Source organism: Chionomys nivalis, chromosome 11 (assembly GCF_950005125.1).
Source record: "Chionomys nivalis chromosome 11, mChiNiv1.1, whole genome shotgun sequence".
NCBI lineage: Eukaryota > Metazoa > Chordata > Mammalia > Rodentia > Cricetidae > Chionomys > Chionomys nivalis.
The window spans coordinates 22210980-22230414 of record NC_080096.1 but is presented as its reverse complement, the minus strand read 5'-3'; the positions used below and the strand labels follow the sequence as shown (position 1 = coordinate 22230414).

Genomic DNA, 19435 nt, shown 5'->3' with positions numbered 1-19435 from the left:
CAGACTGTCCTGTGGTCAGCAGCATGATCAGCACTGGGGGTTTGGAAAGGCCTGGCTGGATAACAGCTCATAACTCTTCGTTTAGTGAAAAGTATAGCACTGGTACTATAGATACTGGAGGTAAAATCACCAGCAAAGCAGACACAATTCTTGTCCACACGAGAGTTTTTTGAGACAGGGCCTCCCTATGTAGCTTTGGCTGGCCTGGAACTCTATGTGGATATACTTACTTCTGCCTGCTGAGTGCTGAGACTAAAGGTATGTGCCACCTTGCCTGGCCACGTGGAAATTTAACTAATCAAATAAGCAAGTGTAGGACCTAAACCCAAGAGACAAGTGCATGATGATGATGATCACTTAGTACCTGAGATTTGACCTACAAAGGGAGACAGACCTCCTTGCCCAGACCTAGCTATTCATCGACACGAATCCTAGGCCATATTTTATTACTCACGGTGAATTCAGGAAAACAAGCCTTTCTGGATTTCAGTTTCCCCATTTATGAATTGCCAAATCATCTTAATTTTTCTTCTACTCTGGCAAGTTGACCTTTCTCCACGGTCCAAGAACCGGTTTAGCATCCAAGCACTAAATGGTACCTGTATTCCAGGAGGGGGTTAGTTTCCAGCAGCCATAGCAACGGCTTGGTCGTAAAAATAAAGTGATCTCAAAAAGTGACGTAACTAACACGCGACCGATTTGCCAGGTTTATAATATGACCACCGCGAAAACAACCGACTTAGTCTCCCCATTAGAAAAGCCTGGTCTAACCAGCCACGAAGGCTGCTCCAGGTCACCAAATCAACAACAAACAACAAACGCGCCACTACAGCCACCAAACACTTCCGGACACTGCAACCAGACTCCCCGCTCTCGCAGTCTGTCTGTTAGGTACCTGCCCACTGCCCCAAGAGTCACTTCCGTTTGTCCGCCGTAAGATCGACTGTCTGTCCAATAAAACGCGGACCCGCCCCCCCCCCCGACTGAATGAGGCAGGAAGCCCCGCCTTCCACAACTGTATGGCGTCATAGTCGCCATGGCCAGCTATCCGTACGGGCAGGTGAGTTGTAGCGGCCCCTGCATCAATGTCTGGGCTCTGTCTAGTGGCCCGGGGCCGCTCTTCATCCTCAGCTCTTTCTTCCCACTTTATCCGCGCCCTTTCCACGCAGAGGTTCACCTTAGCAAGGTCTTGCATGAGCGACGAACAAAGAGGGCCAGTCTGTCGCGCTCTCTTACGTCACTGAGGACCACTCGGAGGTTTTTTTGTGTGTGTCGCGTCCCCTCTGACGTCGCGTACGCCAGGCTTTGGGGGCTTTGGACTGGATAGATCTGGGCTGGATCAGATCAGGACACACTCCTCTGGTCTCCTTTGGGGCGGGGTCCTCTGTGTTGACGAGGCGTCCAAAGCTGTGGTTCTCTCCCTGTCAGTGAGGGCGTGGGATAAAAAACAGGTTTCCGACTCACCTAGCACGTACTGCGGCAGAATAATCAGGACAATCAGTGGTAGAAGGTGCCAGAAGTGAGATGCTTACACCACTCACGATAGTCCAGCGTCATTTCACGTGTAGGAAAAGTGAAACCCAGAGAAGACGCGGAGTTTATCTGGTCACCAGGTAGTTAGGCGGTGGGGCCAAGGTCAGAACCTGGATTGTCTGCTAAGTCTTCCTCACTTGCTAGCCTGTCTCGAACCATCCAGGAACATGGCAGTGTCATTTTTGTGGCCAGAGTGGAGAAGTGGTTAAATGCAGTTGTGAGTCAAAAGTGGAGTCATGTCCTGGCCGCATTAGTTAAGGCGTTTTTCTGAGCCAGTTTCCTCATAAAATAGGTCGAATAAGTTGAGTCGCACCCCTCGCAGAGTTATTAGGAAGAACGATGTGATTCTTGCAGCGCATACGCTATACAGTCAAGTGTAACATTTTGTAGGATTTTTCAAAGTAGCCCCCCTTTCACATTGTACAAAACAATCCCAGTGAAGGGACCCGAGTTGCCCTGATCACAGAGTAATTTGAGAGATTAATCTCATCCAAGAAAAGTAGGAAACAAAATCAAATGGGATATTAGCAAGCCTTGATTGACCATAGTCAGAGGCCAAAAGATGTGCAGCCCTGTACATTAATACAGCATTTGTTACATTTATGAGAGAGAGAGGGACAGAGAGAGAGAGAGAGAGAGAGAGAGAGAAGAGAGACTAGATTCGCACATGCACAGGAATTGAAGAGAGAGAGGGGAGACCAGACTTGCACATGTCCAGCCTATCGTGGGTCTTGGGGATCAAACTCCTTGGACCTGCCAGCAAACACCTTTAGCCACTGAGTCATCTTGCTGGCCCTTACACAGCAGTTGGGCCTCCGTTATGCTCATGTGAAGACACTGTAGTCACGCAGGGCTTCCTGTTTTGATTTATAGCTGAGAAACGAACCCAGAGAAGCCTGAAGGTCCCACACAGCAAGAGAGCCTGAGGCCATGATTAGAAATGTGAACTCTGTTTATTGCATATTTAGCAGAAGTGAGCAGAGAGCCAGTGTGGGCTGAGGTTAGAACAGAGCAGTGTTTCCCCGACTCCATTCCACTCTCTGGGTTTTCTGAGACGTTAATGGGTACTGTCAGTAGAGGAGGGTTCTGGGGGGTAAGCAAGTCTGGGAAATACTGTGTTAGATACAGCTTGATAATATTCATTAAGTCTGCAAGAAAGTCATAAAATATGTAATATTTCTTTGAAACATTACTTAACCATGGAGCACCCCTCCACATTAGTTTGTCTTATATCTGGTCTTTTTGCGTGTGTGTGACATTCTGGTATTCTGGAGGAGTTCAGTTTGGAAAAGCGTTGCCATAGTACATTTGGGTTGTTTTGTTTTGTTTTGTTTGTTTTTTAGTGGCTGGTTTGTATCAGAATTACCCGAGAGCTCACTTAAAGAACAGACTTGGATCCCACCTAAGACTTGCTGTGACACAGATTCCCACTGTTTGAATGGAGGCCTCACCCCAGTCCCTGGTATCCATAGATCCAAAGAGTCTGGAATGTTCAGTTGGAAGCTCCACTCCATGCCCCCTCCCTTGGAGCTGCGGCTGTCCAGACTCCACCCCCACCCCCACCCCCACCTCCATCCCCGAGAAAGCCCGCCAAACGATTATTACTCCTCCCTTGGAGCTGCCTCAGTGTGTGTGGGCACTGAGAATCTAGAAGCCAAAGGTTGACATAGTAGCTGCCCAGTTGCCCTCCAATGTATTTTTTGAGACAGTCTTTCACTGAGCCAGGAACTCACTGAGTTCCAGGGATCCTCGGTGTCTTTGCCTCCCCAGGCATGCTTTGCCACACCCGGCTTTTTTACTTAGACGCTGGGGATCCATGCAAGTAGGTCCTCGTGCTTGCATGGTAAACACAGTGCTGATGGAGCCATCCTAGTAAGCTCTGGGGGTGGTTTGTATACACTCTAGAAGCAATGACAGACAGAACCAGGCTAGAATCCCAACACTACTCACTTAATAAGTTTTATATGCTCTCAGGTAGACCATTTAAGGGCTCTGGGCCTTAATTTCCTTACCATAGAAAGCGGGGACTAGCACCTGTGGAAAGGGTGTAAGGATGATGGGGTGCGGCAAAGCGCATGGGAGCCCTGCACGTCACTGGTGCATAGGACCTGGCAGTGTGTGGTGGCAGCACTTGCTGCCACTGCCATGATGGTTGCTTTGCCACGCTGCCTGGGCTCACGCTCGGGGCAGAGTCCTGAAAAGGACCACTAGGAGACAATGTCTGGAATAGAGGCAGCAATGGTGCTTTCCATCCCCACCGCGCAGTTGGCAGCCTCCTCATCCCAGGTGTTCTGAGGAAGGAGAGCTGGTTGTTTGAAGTCAGGCAAATGCTTCCTGCCTCCCACCCACTGCCTAGTTCTGGAGGCTCCCAGCCGTCCGTGGGAGGCACAGTGCCTGTAACTGTCCGCTGCCTCTGGCCCAGGGTACTCGGGTATCGCCTGGGCTGTGGAGTAGTAAAAGTCAAGTGTCCTTTGGTTCAATGGGGGAGCCTGCTTGATGGAGCGCAGTTCTCAAGAGCTTGGTCTCCAAGCCCAGAGAAGTTGGTTTTCACTTCCCTGCTCTGCCGCTTGCTTACAGAAATTGCTTGTGAAGACCTGAAGCTCAGTTTCCCACTATTTAGAATGGGGTCATAGCAGTACCTACGGCAGACTCACTGTGAGGGCGCAATGAGAGTATTAATGTCAGGTGTGGTATGTAGTAGATACTCAAGTGGGAGTGGAATGCAGATATGTAGATTGTGTGAAGTGGGAGTGGACAAAAGGCCTTGAGATAGTGCAGGGGGACCAGCCCAGTGGGGGGGACCAGCCCAGTGGGAATCACTGGTATGTGTAAGATAGGGAAAGAAAAAAGTTTATATTCCAGCTAAGGAAATAACTTCACAAAGACCAGAAAGGAAGTAGGGTAGTACATTCCATGGTGCATCACTCTTAGCAGCTGCTTTGTAGCATAAGTATCTGAGAGCTTTATTAAAGAAGAAGAAAATCCAATATTTGGGGACAATTTTAAGATTAGTCTGGTTTTAATGATGAGGAACCAGGAGGCAATAAAACGAGACCAGAAGCGTAAGAAGGGCCAGATCCCATAGGGTCTTGGATGTCATTTTGAGGGGTCTGGTTTCCTCCTAAGAGTACTGAGGAACCAGTACCAGGGGAGCTGATGAGGGGCTTGTTTGAGGGGTCTGGTTTTCTCTTGAGTACTGAGGGAGGGGAGCTGGTGAGGGGCTTGTTTGAGGGGTCTGGTTTTCTCTTGAGTACTGAGGGAGGGGAGCTGGTGAGGGGCTTGTTACTTTTGTCCTGCAGGGCTCTAACTATGGGCCTTGAGAGGAGACATTGAAGCCGGAGAGGTGGGGGCAAGGTGGCCAGTTTCAAAGCTATTGAAATCCTCTCTCCTGGTAAAGGCTGGTGTGACAGGCTGTTGGCAGGAAGAGTTGAGGGACATGGTGTTTAATTGAGGTGACAGCGGGAGGAAGGAAAGTGCCCAGGAGGGCAGTAAGGCTTTGATTTAGATGACTGGGTGGCAGGAAGCACTAGGAGATGGGAACAAAGAGATGTATAAGGTGGGAGGGAAGGTCAGAAAGCCGTTGGGTATGTGGGTCTGCGGCTCAGGGGAGATGATGCTGGAAAGAAAGATTTTTGGAGTGTCAGCACGGAGGTGGTAATTAAAGTCTTGGGACAGTTCTCAGCTCACTGTTCGCTGGTTGCATGTTTCTGTCCTTTAAATATTTTAGAAGGCTCTGCTGGTGATTGCCCAGACCATTCCTTCTGTCTTCCTGTGGCTGTTTAACCCCTTAGCTTGGGTTCTCGCCTCTTCCATCAGGCACTTGAAAGGTAGCTCTGAGCAGGCTTGCCTTTGCAATGCAATCTCCTCCCTTCCTCATCAGAAGTCAGTCTGGACCCTCTTTGATACCTCAGAGCCTTGCTTGGGCTTGGAGGTAGAAAAATGAGCCCTTGGGACTAAGAGAGGATGCAGGAATTTCTGAATTGGGAGGAGCTGCGCTGTCTGTCACCTGCAGGAGTGCAGATAGAGACTTGGAGGTTGAACTGAACAAATCGGGGGCTAGATGCTACAGTGAAAGAAGGATGTGATTTTCTGAGACTGTCTGCTCCGGATGCTGAGCGATCGTCTCCGGCCTTTCCCTCTCTCTGTGTCCACTGTGGAAGCCGTCGTACCTGACAGGTGTTCAGCTCAGCTCCTGGCACAGGCCTATGCTTGGCACTCATATGTGCAGGGCCTATTTTGAATCAGTTTCCCATTTTAGCTGCATGATCTAAAGTATATTAAACTCTGGGCATCTTCATTTTCTCATCTCTGAAATGGGGGTGAGCATTTAGCTCTCAGGAACAAGGAACCAGTGACAGCCAAGTGAACTTAAAGCACCTCACAGAGCCTCGTTAATTATGTCCCCCAACCCTGAAAAATCCCAAATATAGCTTATTTCCATCAGCTAAGACCTAGAGGTAGGTTTCTGTGATGCTCCAGAAACCATGCTACTGAACTCTTGTCTTTTGCCCTCCGCCCCGGTGTTCTGTTTATGAGGCTAAAATGCTGTTAGAAAATGTCTGGACTGGGTTGGCAGCAGAACATGGAGGCAAAGATCTGGCTCTCATTTCTTCAAGTTCAGCCCTTAACTTGCAACTCAGTGACCCTGGGACCAGCCCAATGCCTTACACAAGCTTCCTCCCCGGCCTGCTCTGCCTCAGTTGATGGCTGTGCCTCCTTCATCGTGTGCAGGCTAGAACCCTGAGTCATTCTGAACACTTGGCTTTCTTCACTCCCCCTCCATCTCTTGCCTAATCCAATTAGTTGCCAAGTCATGTCTAGTCTCTCTCTGAAATTGCTTCAGAATCCACCCCATTCTTCCTATCCCTGCGCCTGCTACTGTCTGGTTCATGCTCTGCCTGCCCAGCACCTGCCCCCTCCCCCTGCCCCAGCCCTATAGCTCATCTCCAAATCTGCACTGGCTAATTCTCCAGACAAGGCTCAGAGCACATTCCTCCTCCGCTGGAAAGCCTTCTGTGGTGCTCCCTGTTTGCTCCACATAAAGCCCTAAGTGTGGAGTGGTGCTTATGTGTTCCCATATTTATGGAGGCTTACAGGTACCGGTCACTGTGCCGGGCTTGGGGATGGTGGGTGGGGGTGGCGATGGTGATGCTAAAGAAGTTCTGGGTCTGTCCCTAGAGAACTTACTGTTGAGTGAGGGTGACACTGGGCAGGTATGGATGAAAAACAGTATGCTGAAAAACAGCAGGAGAGGTGCTTGGTCGAGGAGGGTGTGAAGGGTCTTCCTTTCTGGGTTCACAGCATGTTCTCACCATTCCCTGACCACGCCATGCTTACTCATAGGTCTGTCACAGTGTCCCCCTCTGACTTCTTTTAGTGGGGAATACTGCCGCATCTTTCAAAGACCAGCTTGGCACTTCTAGCTTTAGTCAAAGCAACTTTTTTTGAGAGATGGATATACATTTAAAATAATAATACATATGTTTGTTTGATCTGTGCTTGACAGACCCATGTAGGGATGGGAATGGAACACTCCGAGCCTCCAGAGCCCCTGGCTGTAGTGCACAGAGGTGCAATAGACATGGAGTGTAGCTGTAGTCGTGATTGTCAGGAGACCCAGCTTCTGGACCTGAGTCTGCACGCGCAGCTGACGTGTGACCTCTCTGAACTCGTTTCCTCCTCTGTAGAGGGGCACTGTCGTTAATAGTTACTGCGTATCAAGTTCTCGTCCCATCAGGCTTTGTGTGATGAGCCTGATTCCATTCATGTAGCAGGCAGTGTGAGGAGCTCTTACCTAAGGAACCCGAGGCTTTGTGCGGGTGAGCCATTAATTCGGTTAGTGTGGTGGACATTTTTGAAAATACCTCTTTCATTCAGAGAGACTGAACTTTTCCCAGACTTAGCAGCAGAAGTTAATATGCCTGAGATCCACGAAGCCTGTACCCGATCTGCTCTCCTACTGTGTAGTTTAACCGGCCTTTAAGAGAACAGCAGTGTAGCCAACCTTACTGGCCTGGGATTCTCCATCAACTTTTACAACCCATGCTAAGCTAAATGCAGAGCTTCACTCTTAAGTTATATATTCTGTATTCTCCTATGCCGCTGACCCAGAACAGAGTGTGTGTGTGTGTGTGTGTGTGTGTGTTAGTCTTTTACTGAAAGCAGCCAACACCTGTGTGAGGCTTTGAGCACTGTTCTGGATCAGTGAAGTAACTTCTTTGTAAAACTCAGCTAAAGATTTCTGTAGAGAATTGTCCCTTACGAGCCATTGGTGGCTCAAGCCTTTGATCCCAAGCACTTGGAAGGCAGGGACAGGTGGATCCCTGAGTTTGAGGCCATCCTGGTCTGTAGAATGAGTTCCAGAACAGCCAAGGCTACACAGAGAAGCCCTATCTTGAACCCCTCCCCCCAGATAATGAAGTGTCATTCATTCCTGTCCTACGCCGTTTTCCTATGCTGTTCAGTAAATGCAGGGCAAGACCATTGGTAGAGTCCAGCAGAAGACACAGGACAAGTGGAGAAGTCACATGGGCTGGCTCTTGTCAAAACTCCAGCTGGAGTTGCTTCCTTGTACTTGCTAGGCAGTGGTGGCGCAGGCCTTTAGTCCCAGCATTTGGGAGGCAGGGGCAGGCGGATCTCCGAGTTCAAGGCCAGCCTGGTCTACAGAGTGAGTTCCAGGTCAGCCCCAAGGTTACACAGGGAAATGCTGTCTCGAAAAAACAAAATAAAATAAATAAATTGTCCCCATCCATAAAGTGGCCTTAAAGAAGCTTCTCAGGCAGGAGAGTCAGTGACTGCATTTCCAGTCATTAGAGAAGTGGGTCCTGGCGCTGCCAGAGAAGGGCTCATTCGCCATGTACAAAGATCTCACAAAGGGTGTTACAGAGAATGAGGTTCAAACCATTTTACTAACAGAATAATAATCGGAATAATAATGTTACTGAAAATACATATGAAGTGATACCTTTTGAATACAAGCCCTTATAAAAGCAGTTCTCACCACTGCTAATGTGGCCTTCAGAGTGGATGGACAGATGCCTCCGTTGCTGCTCACAACCAGAGGCAGCAGCCCCTCATAAATGTTAATTATGATCAATTAATCAGACAAGGAGACTTTGAAACCAAGGCTCAGCCGCTTGCTAGCCTCAGCAACTACAAGGGCTGGGACCAAAGTTGTTGATCCTAATACTTCCTTAGGGTCCTTTTCTACCATCAGACAAAAGTCTACAGAGCCCTTTATGGACTTAGTCGGTTGTCTACACAACAAGCTGTGAAAGGCAGATAGTAAAGAAGCTGCTACCACTTTACCTTTCATTAGCTCACAAAAATGCAAATCTGATGCAGACCCATCAACTGTAGTTGCTAATTAATCCTTTTCATACTATGCTGATCAATAAAGGCCCATGAAAGCATTGGCAGAGAGGAGCTGAAGGCTCAGATTCTGCCAGCAGCCTTGTGGCTCTCTGTTTCAAATGTGGGAAAAGAAGCCATTTCCCAAAACAGTATAAATAAAACTTGTTCATAGACTTCAGTATGGTAAACCCCCTTTCTAAAATATACCCTGAATGTAAAGATGGTTTTGCTGGGCTAGTCAGTGTCCATCTGGAGTTGATAGTGAAGGCAGTCCAGTTTGGGGAAAACAGGAATGAGCGCTGAGGGTGGCTTGATACCAGCAAACCTCTTTGGTCCCTGCCTGTGGTTCCAGTGTCCTGGCCCCGTGCTGCCTCTGCTGGAGCACAGCCTGTAACCACAGATTCTACACCATGTGCCTCTGCCGCACACCATCCACATCCATTCCAAACCTACGACATTAAGAGGTTTGATTACTAAAGGTAATTCTATATTAGATTTATCTGTAATTAAGGGTATAAAATTAGATGTAATAGAAGGGGTGAAGAGGCCCCGACAGATGTGTAGGAACCACTTCCTATGAATGTTTTGACTTGATTTTAGTTAAATCAGACTGGACTATGGAAGTTTTGTTTGCCCAGATTATTTTTCCTCCAGATGTCACTGATTCTGATTATATTAGTCAAATTTACATTACAGTTTATTCCCAGCTGCTCTGAGAAATTCCAGCTCTAACTCAATTGACAAAATTGATTATTAATCCTTATCCGACACCATAGACCCTGATAATGAGCTAAACAAGAATTTGATTCCACAGAACGCACTGGACTTGGTGTTTCTGTCAATCAGATTCCCATGAAGGGCATTAGAGATATAGCAGCTGGTGTTTCCATTATAGCCAAATAATCCCGGCCTTCTAATTGGCACATTGAGTCCCCAGTTTCAGACATTCAAGGAGTTGGTGACAAAAGTAATCCCCTGCTTTTGTAAGTACAGAAACCTTATATGCAGTCAAACTGCTGTTTTCCACCCCTGCTTTTGTAAGTACAGAAACCTTATGTGCAGTCAAACTGCTGTTTTCCACCCTTCGTTTTACCCTTATCTTTCTCCCTTGGGGTAGAGACCCCCTATCTCCGTGGGGTTGTGACAGCTCCTGAACATCCTTTTCCCTCAGGCCACAAGAAACACCTGCCCAAACTTTCTTGGATCAGAGGTCCCCCCGACTGGGGACAAACTTAGTTATGTCTGTTAATCCGAGAACAGCTCCAGCCAGATGATGTAGAACCCCTTGTTCAGTGCTGCTATCTACCGTCTGTCTTCCTGGAACTCTGCTAACTGGAGGCTTTGCCATGCTCTCCATGCTGTGGAGCCATCCAGCTTGGAGTTCCCTCTCCCACCAACATCCCTCAAAACTATTATGTTATAGTTATTGATTTAAAACTGCCTTTTTTACTATCCCATTACACCCTGATGATCAAGAATTGCGTTTCCAGTGCCTCCTGTCAATAAGTAGGCACCTATATCTCACCACTGCCAGGGGTGGGTATATAGTACTACTGCTAAAAGGGCAATACACTCTTATTAGACAAAAAATTTTTTGGTACCTATTACAGATTTCATTATCTGGATCCTATTAGCCTCTTCAACTAAACTATACCTCTGTTTTAAGGATATACACACTTCAATATAAACCTTTTTTCATTTAGTGCCTGTCCCAGCAGATGTTCCATGCATCTGTCTCTGTATTGTCCATTATTCTTCCATTACACCTTGCTGATTGCAGTGGTCTGCTCCCAAAAAGAAAAATGTTAAATTCTTTTTTTATATATTTATTTATATATTTATTATGTATACAATATTCTGTCTGTGTGTATGTCTGCAGGCCAGAAGAGGGCCCCAGACCTCATTACAGATGGTTGTGAGCCACCATGTGGTTGCTGGGAATTGAACTCAGAACCTTTAGAAGAGCAGGCAATGCTCTTAACCACTGAGCCATCTCTCCAGCCCCTAAATTCTTTTCATTAGCTCTTGGGCAACATCAGTCTGCTTTGGCTTTCCTTGGGAATTCCCAAAGTGGCTTTCCCATCCTTCTGTCTCCCTCACAAGTCTTGAACTCACCTCCTTTGTTAATGTCTTTACATTACAACAATTCCAGAAAGTGGTTTGAGCCCTGGAATAAGGACAGCTGTTTCATCACGAAGATGCTTGGATTTACCCCTCTGTCTGTCTTGAACACCTCTCTTTCTCTTGTGACTGCCATTCATTCCCCTTTCAGCCATGTTATAATAAACCTAAAACTTTTTGTTTATTTTAATTCCAAACCAACAGTGACTCTTGTTCACCAGAACTGCCCAACTTACTGGATAGACTCAATGGACAAGACCCTGATTTTTGTTGTTATTTTGTTTTGTTTTTCAAGACAGGGCTTCTCTGTGTAGCCCTGGCTGTCCTCACTCTGTAGACCAGGCTGGCCTTAGACTCTGCTTCTCAAGTGCTGGGATTAAAGGTGTGCACCATCACCACCCAGCAACCTTTTTTTTTTTTTTTTTTTTAAATCCTTTTAGATCTCAAAATATTTCAACTTCCTTTTGCAAATCTCAAAAGAATGGCAAACAGCTTTGGCTTGGTTTTTTTGGAACAAAACACCTTCATTCCCTCCTGTAACGACTATAGGATTCCATTACTACCTTTCAGCTCTTTTCTCTAACAAGTACACATCCTACTTCTAACGCACTAACTGTTCGTTATGGTCAGGCAAACGGCAGAGGGAGAGGAGTGGAGGACTCGTATTTGGGTTGGCTCTTGGTCAGACTAATTCAGGAGGAAGTTCTTTCTCCTTCCTTCGTGCATTGTTAACATGAGTTAGCGGGTGACAAACCTGAACTGTGGTGTTTGATTTTTGTCCCTGCCTGCCTCAAAGTCATGAGCTTAGGGACTATTCCTGCATCAGCTATTGTAAGGAAGGAAGAGCTGCTGTGGAGGCTCTGTGCTGGGGATGCATCACTGGTGGCCGATGAGGGACAGGCTTTGTGGCAAGACTGCACTTGTGCCCTGAGGTCCCGAAGGGTGAGCATTCCATTGGGTTCACTTGCCTCTTCATATAATATATTTTCTGAGCATCCGTTGTCTGTTGGAAGCTAGGGATAAAACTGCAAGCTAGACATGACCCCAGGCCCTGTAAGGCCTTAGATGTGCAGGAAAGAGGAGTCTCCGTGGGTAAGTGGTAGCTTCCCTAGAAGCCTCAAGGCCACTTCCCTAGAGCCTGAAGGCCACCTGGGCAGTGCCGCAAGTTCAGCCTCACCTGTGGGGTCAGACATGAGAACCGCGGCACAGGTGCTCAGTAGCTGTAAAGTGCTATGGCCTCCTTCACCACCCTGACATGCCTCTTCTTCCTGCAGAATTGCCCCGGAGCTGCAGGACAGGCACCTGGAGCACCTCCAGGTGGCTACTACCCTGGACCTCCCCATGGTGGGGGCCAGTATGGCAGTGGATTTCCCCCTGGTGGTGGTTACGGAGGTCCTGCCCCTGGAGGGCCCTATGGATACCCCAGTGCTGGGGGACTCCCCTCTGGAACTCCGAGTGGACCATATGGTGGTGTACCCCCAGGGGGCCCCTACAGTCAGCCACCTCCAAGTTCCTATGGTGCCCAGCAGCCTGGACCTTATGGACAGGGTAAGTAGAATCTTCAGCTCTGGAACCCAGTGTGGAACCTTTTGACCTGGACTAAGTATCCGTGTCCCATCCGTGTCCTTCCTGAAGACGTGCACCTACCCCAGTCTCTGGCACGAGCTCCTCACCTCCTGCTCTGCTGTACTGGCAGAACGAATGTGCCTGCACCCCTGAAGTCCTCTCGGCTTACAACACACTTCTGTTGTTTGCTCGTGTGTCAGCAGCTGCGGCTGAGAGCATCCCCTTTGGGGGCATTTGTCCTTAGGGTGGAGAGAGTGAGAAGGTGGCCAGGCTGGGTGGTTCCGGTCTGAAGTACTCATGTCTCATCTACTCGTGTTCTCTTGGCAGAAACACATCCCGTTGTCGAACCTGACCCTGGCAGAACATGGTGCTCCTCTCATGAGGAGCTCCTCGGGCTCCAGGCAGTGGAGAGGGTGTACAGTGCTTGTCTTGGGCAGGGAGAGCAGCAGACAATAGGAGACAGCAATGCAGTCCACTGGAGAAGAAACTGCATCCCTGTAGGAGGGTAACTGACCACATCTGTGGAAAGAAAGGATGGTATCGCTAGTGAAAGCTTTCGAGATCAGACACTCACTGACCTGCCCAGACGGCCTCTTATGCCTCAGTCCCCTCTGTAAAATAGGGACAGTGCCACTGCTTCACAGGCTGATTAGAAGGCCCTAAGTGTGAAGCTGCAGCTTAACCCTGGGCACAGCATCTGGGCTTAGTGGACAGCACTCTGAGAGACTTGTTTTAGGGCAGAGGACTCTTGGCTTTAATGTGATGGTACCTGTGGCAAACGAGGGTGGAAGAGAAGGGGAAGGAAAGCCGCAGGCAGGAGGGGAGGTGTTGGACAAAACAAGGACCAGAGATTGACGAGCCTTAGCTGGGGCCTCTTAGCAGAAGGCTGGGGAAAGTGGATGCAGTCCCTGCTTTTCCCCGACTCCCTTCAGTGAGCTCCTTCACAGAGCAGCTGTTCTCAGGAGGCTGAGCACCAGTTAGGCAGCTAGGAACTGCTTTGGCCCATGAGAAGGGCCTCCTGGGAATGCTGTGCTTAGGAAGCTAGCAGCATCTGAATGGATGTACCCAGGCAGGTGGCCCTGGGGGAGGTACCCAAACCTCTGGGGTTCTGAGCACAACCAGCCAGTGACATTTATCTTCTCAGAGCCCAAGCATCTGGCTGTTGGCTTCCGGCTCAGCAGCTCTGCAGTGGATTTCCAAGTCCTCCAAAACCTTGTGTCTGAGCTCATCAAAAGTCTGCAGGGAAAGGAGCCCGACTCCCCCACCCCCTCCCCCACTCCGAGGCCTCTGATCCCAGGGCCAGAGACTGGCAGTGTCTCTAGGACGAGGGGAAGAAGGGGCGTGCCTCATCTGCTTTCTCATTTGCCTGCATTGCTTCCTCTCCGGGTGACTAGCAACACCTGGGAGCAATACTGCATCCATGCATCCATCCTGATCCGTGCTGTACTTGCCTTAGAGTCCTGGGAAGTTCCACCTCCAAGGTTCAAGTACTACTACTGTAGGTGGCAGATCTGACCATTAGGGGTGCTGCTCTGTTTGCAGAAAGATCCCAGAGGGCCAGTGGCTTCCGCATTTGCCATCAGGCCTTGCCCTCCATCCAGCAGAGATGCTGAGTGCTGTAAATGCATCCTTTGCTGCCTCCTCCTCCCCACAGCTCCTCCTTCCTTCAGAAACAGCTGAAATACTCCTCCTCTGAAAACGTCTCCCACACCCCCTTCCTGCCTCTGCTGAGGACTTGGGTTTGCTGCTGTCTCGGCCGGTCATCTAACCACCCTTGGAAGTGGTTCACTTTATAAAGATGGAAGTTGGAATTTTAAAAAGTTACTTACTTCACCTGAAGTTACACAACTAGTGAAAACCGGTCAGGACTTGAGTCCTGGTCTATCTCAAATCTCAAGCTGAGTTCTTCTGTAGGAAGCACACCGGCACATGGCCCACGTCACAGAAACGTCCTCCCTCCCCAGTGACCCTGCTTGTTCTAGTTTGGTTTCTGTTGTGAAGAACACCATGACCAAAAGAGAAAGAAAGGGTTTGTTTGACTTCAGGTTACAGTCTAACACAGGGAAACCAAGGCAGGAGGTGTAAAGCAGAAACCGAGACGGAGCGCCGCCTGCTGCCTTCACCTCTTGCTCGTTCCCCGTTTCAGGCTCAGCTTGTTTTCTCTTCAACACAGGCCCACCTGCCTAGGGATGGTGCTGCCTGCAGTGGGCTTCTAAATCAACTACCAGTAAGCCAGTGCCCGACAAACAAACATGCCCACCAGCCAATCTTAAAGGAAATCCCCACCCCAAAACCAGGGCCATAAAATGGGCCCATGGCTCAAGAAACCTGCAGCCCGTGGAGTCCAGAGAGTTACCCTGGAGCCCTAGGTCTCAGAAGCAGGAAGTCTGACTTCTCTCCTTCCCTACAGTTTCAAAAACAGTTTATCTAGAAAAAAAAGTTTCTGTCCCTATTCTCCACTACAAAAGCTGATTCTCACACCCTGTGTGATGGGTGTGTTTTCCTAGACCCTCAGAGGCCGACCTGCAGGGTTTGGGCACCTGTCTCTGAGGCCAGTAAAAGTCCACAGTGTGCTGTCATTCATTTTCCTCCACTCACCTATTTCTTAGAGCTCTGATCTGAGCATCCTCAGTCGAGTTTGTGCCAAGTTGAAAATAAATACTAACCAGCGCACTGTTGTTTAAGGTGGCCAAGCCGGCCTGGGTCTCCACGCCAGACCTTCAGTCAGGCAAGCTGTTTCCCTTGGCGTCCCCTCTGGGTCTGTCCTCCACACTGCCCACATCTGCTTCTGATCCCTGCTGTGGCTGGTTAACCCTGCTTCCGTCAGTCTGACCTTTTCCTGGCCTGTCACTCCATCCCCCAGGCCGTTTACAGAGAGTTCTCCCTGTATTGGAGGAGTGGGAAACCGACATCTTAGAGCAGTTACACAAAGCTGTGCAGGACTCTGCTGCAGGAATCAAGCCTTCGTGAGGTGCCGTGCGGCCTCCCTCAGAGAGGGGCGCGGGCTTGGTGGCGGATGGACAGGCAGGCCTGCAAGGCTTTGTGGGTGGGTTTTTTAGTTTGCTCTCTGTCCTTGTGGTAGAACACTGACGAAGGGGATTTAGGGCAGGAAGTGTTTATTTCAGCTTATAGGTTGTAGTCCATCATGGACAAGAACTCGGAAGCAGGAACCATGGAAGAACACTGTTTGCTGGCTCCCTTACAGGCTTATACTTACTTAGTTTCATAAACAACTGGGGCTGCCTGCCCAGGGAATGGCGCCACCCACAGATTGGACCCTCCTACATCTGCTAACAGTCAAGACAATCCCCCACAGACCAGTCTCATCTGGGCAGTCTAATCTTTCAGTTGGACTCCTTTCTCAGATGAGTCCAGACTGAGTCAAGGTGGCATTAAAGCTATTAATAGAACAGAAAAGAACGCCTGTGACCAGGGAGGTACCCAGAATGGCTCCCTGGCGTTTTTTTGGCCTGGGTCTGACTACCATGGTTTACACCCCTTCCTCCAGGTGGTGCCCCCCGCAATGTGGATCCTGAGGCCTACTCCTGGTTCCAGTCAGTGGATGCCGATCACAGCGGCTACATCTCCCTGAAGGAGCTGAAGCAGGCCCTCGTCAACTCTAACTGGTCCTCGTTCAATGATGAGACGTGCCTCATGATGATAAGTGAGTTCCTCCCTTCCAGGAGCATGCAGGTTTGAACTGGTCCAAGCCACCTGATGGGTGACAGAAGTGGACAAGTAGCCAGGGAGGAAGCAGGGTTCAAGATGCAATTTCCTTTACCAGGGATTGTTGTCAAGACTAGGCTGCTAAGTTTCAGGCTGGTCCAGTCTCCCATTCTGCAGCCAGACACTCCCTCCCCCTGGTAAGAAACTGCAGGAAAGGGGTCATCATGGACCCAAGTCTTGGAGCTAAGCCACCAGCCCTGCAGAATCTGGATGGGACGGGACCGAGAACGGCCAGGGGAAAGGCTTGTCATGTCTCAGGTGCCATGTCTCAGGCACAGGCATTTGCTTCAGCCTGGGAGAAGGGCTGCGTCAGTGGTGCCCTTGGCCCTCAGTCTTGAAACCTTCCTCTATCCTTTCCCTCCTCCCACTCAGATATGTTTGATAAGACCAAATCCGGCCGCATTGATGTTGTCGGCTTCTCAGCCCTATGGAAATTCCTCCAGCAGTGGAAGAGCCTCTTCCAGCAGTATGACCGGGACCGCTCTGGATCCATCAGCTCTGTAGAGCTGCAGCAAGGTAAGGACCACGGTAGGCACAGTGGGCACGGCACAGCTAGACTCCTTTTCATGTCTTAAAACACAGTGAAGGGGTTTCCTCTCACTGCCCAGTGCTTTGAGCCAAAATCCAGGGTCAGGCAACTGGGCCTTGAATCAGTGCTGGGCTCCCTGGTGACAGGACTGAGTGGGACAGCCCCTCTGGCATCAGAGAGGTGGGAACTTAGCAGTGTGGTTCGTTCTTATTGTTCCAGCATGTGGAATGGAAAGAGACCTGCTTCAGGGCTCACAGTTCTGTTGCTACTTGGCCAGAGGTGGTTTCTGAGGTCCAGAGCCTTCTCAGAGTTGTGGCTGGGTGCGAGGACCTGGAGCCACAGATCCACATCTGGTTCCTGTCTGACTCCGTAGATCAAGCCTGCAGCCTGGGCTCAGGCCAGTAGGGAACTAAAACAGACAGATGGCTGATGTGGCTTTGAGAACCCAGGGAGAAGTTCCATCACCTCACAGGGGAAAGGCTGCCTAGAGAGTCTAGGTCCTTTTTCCAGGCCGTGCGTTTCATTGAGATGAAGGTCTGTGTGGGGGTGAGCGTGCCATGTTTGCCCCTGCTACAAGGGAGGGTGACCAGTACTGAACGCTGCCTTGTCAGCTCCTTTCACTGATGTTGGTGAGGTTGATAGCAAGAACTTACTAAATGTTTGCCGTGCCCTAGGCACTGAAACGAGCATTGCAGTCGGTTCCTGAAATTCCTCTTCCCGTAGTCTAGACCCTGCTGACTGTTCCACGCACACACAGACTGATGCAGAACCCCTGCTGGTCTCCCAAAACTGAAGCCTAGTCCCTTGCCCAGGGCTTGCAGAGCGGAGCTCAGATTGCTCCTGGGAGGCCAGGGACACAGAAAAGGCAGGAGGCCTCTCAGTGGGAGAAAGGAAGTGGCCTCATATGGGAATATGACTTTTATTTAAAATAGGATACTGTGTGCAGGGCCCTGTGCCGAGTGCCTCCATGATTGCCTTTAATCCTTATTAGAAGCATAGGTTGAGTATCGCCCGGCTTAATGGCAATAAGAAGGGCTAGTGAGGCTAAGCAGGGGACCCAGAACTGCCTGCCTCCAGGACAGTGGCCCTTGTGCCGTGCTGCTGTCTCTGGTGTCTGTCTGTCCAGGGTGGCTAGTGGTTCACACTTCTTTGTAGCTCAGGCGCATGAGATGGTCACAGGTAGGCTGCTGGCCTCTCTGGGATCTCATGAACCTTGACAGTGACGAGACTGGGGTGGGGTCTCTGAAGAGACCTCCTGTGCTCCTGACATCTGAATGGGTCTGCAGGACTTGTGAGCAACTGCTCCCAGGTCCCCTGATCTGCTGTGCTGCAGTGCTGCTCAGTAGCAATAGACTCACCGCAGCCTCTGCTTCCTGTGCCCTTCCTCTCCAGCGCTGTCGCAGATGGGCTACAACCTGAGCCCTCAGTTCACCCAGCTCCTGGTGTCTCGCTACTGCGCGCGCTCTGCCACTCCTGCCATGCAGCTCGACTGCTTCATCAAGGTGTGTACCCAGCTGCAGGTGTTGACTGAGGCCTTCCGGGAAAAGGACACCGCCGTACAGGGCAACATTCGGCTCAGCTTTGAGGACTTCGTCACCATGACAGCCTCTCGGATGCTATGATCCAGCCTACCCAACAAGAGTGGAGCACACCAAGGGATGTGGCCTGTCTTCTCTTCCTCCTCTCCTAGCAAAGCTTTTCCTAGCCTGACCTAGGAAAGGACCGAAGGCTGAATACCCTGGACTGTGGAATGGCACCACCTTGGAGTAGGGGATGCTGGTGGTGGCAGTGGAGTTAGTGTCCGGTCAGCTGTCCCTGGCCTCTGGCTTCCCCCTCTGTTCCCTGATGCCAGTGCTGAGCATCACCGCTGGCCTCTGCTGGCATGACTGTCATCCCTCACTGGGACCGCCAGGTCAGATGAGCCCAGTTTCTGCTAAGTGGACTCAGACTGAGCATGAGGGAGATTTGCTGGGACCAGTGCCTGGGATTCCTCTACTCCCACAATCCTTGTGTGTTAGCATTAGTTCACCTGAGACTTTGCCTGCTCTAGAGGCTTGGAGAATCTGCCATATCTGATGAGGTTCCTGCCCTCCAAAACTTGGACCCCTCACTGACCTGCCATGTTCCACTCAGCTTCAGTTCCAGGGGACAATTGTCATATCTTACTGCCAATCTTTATAATTTGCTTTTTTTTTCCCATTTGGGGCCAAAAGTCCAGAAAACTGTGAGTTTCAATAAAAGACTCTACAGTCCCCTGCTTCCCACCACGACTCCTCTTGCATGTGTCTGTGCTCACCATTCATTCATTCATCCATCCATTCATTCATTGATTCATTCATTCATTTATCCATCCATCCTAGTATGGACGCATCCACTGCTTACCAAGCCAGGCAAAAAAGCAATGCTAGGGGCCTTGGCGGACCTGGTGATCATCTGATTTGCCAGGATGAAGATGGGGCCCTGCCAGGTTCCTCTGTGTCGGGGATCTGCCCAAAAGGTTGTTTCTTAGGTTTAGGGTTGCCATTCTGGGCTGGCAGCTGCCACCCCAGACTTCTCACAGCGTGCTCTTTTCATTATCTTAGGCCTGAGTTTTATCTCCTGGACAAA

At 49.8% G+C, this 19435-nt stretch overlaps 1 protein-coding gene across 1 annotated transcript; it reads left to right on the top strand.

Annotated features, from left to right (window-relative positions):
- Window positions 1–1001: 1001 nt before the first annotated feature.
- Window positions 1002–19093, top strand: Pef1 (penta-EF-hand domain containing 1). The gene is made up of 5 exons (XM_057784363.1): window positions 1002–1060; window positions 12282–12555; window positions 16082–16237; window positions 16672–16815; window positions 18221–19093. The coding sequence occupies exons 1-5, from the start codon at window positions 1037–1039 to the stop codon at window positions 18448–18450; spliced, it is 828 nt and encodes a 275-aa protein (XP_057640346.1). The 5' UTR covers window positions 1002–1036; the 3' UTR covers window positions 18451–19093.
- The last annotated feature ends 342 nt before the right edge of the window (window positions 19094–19435 follow it).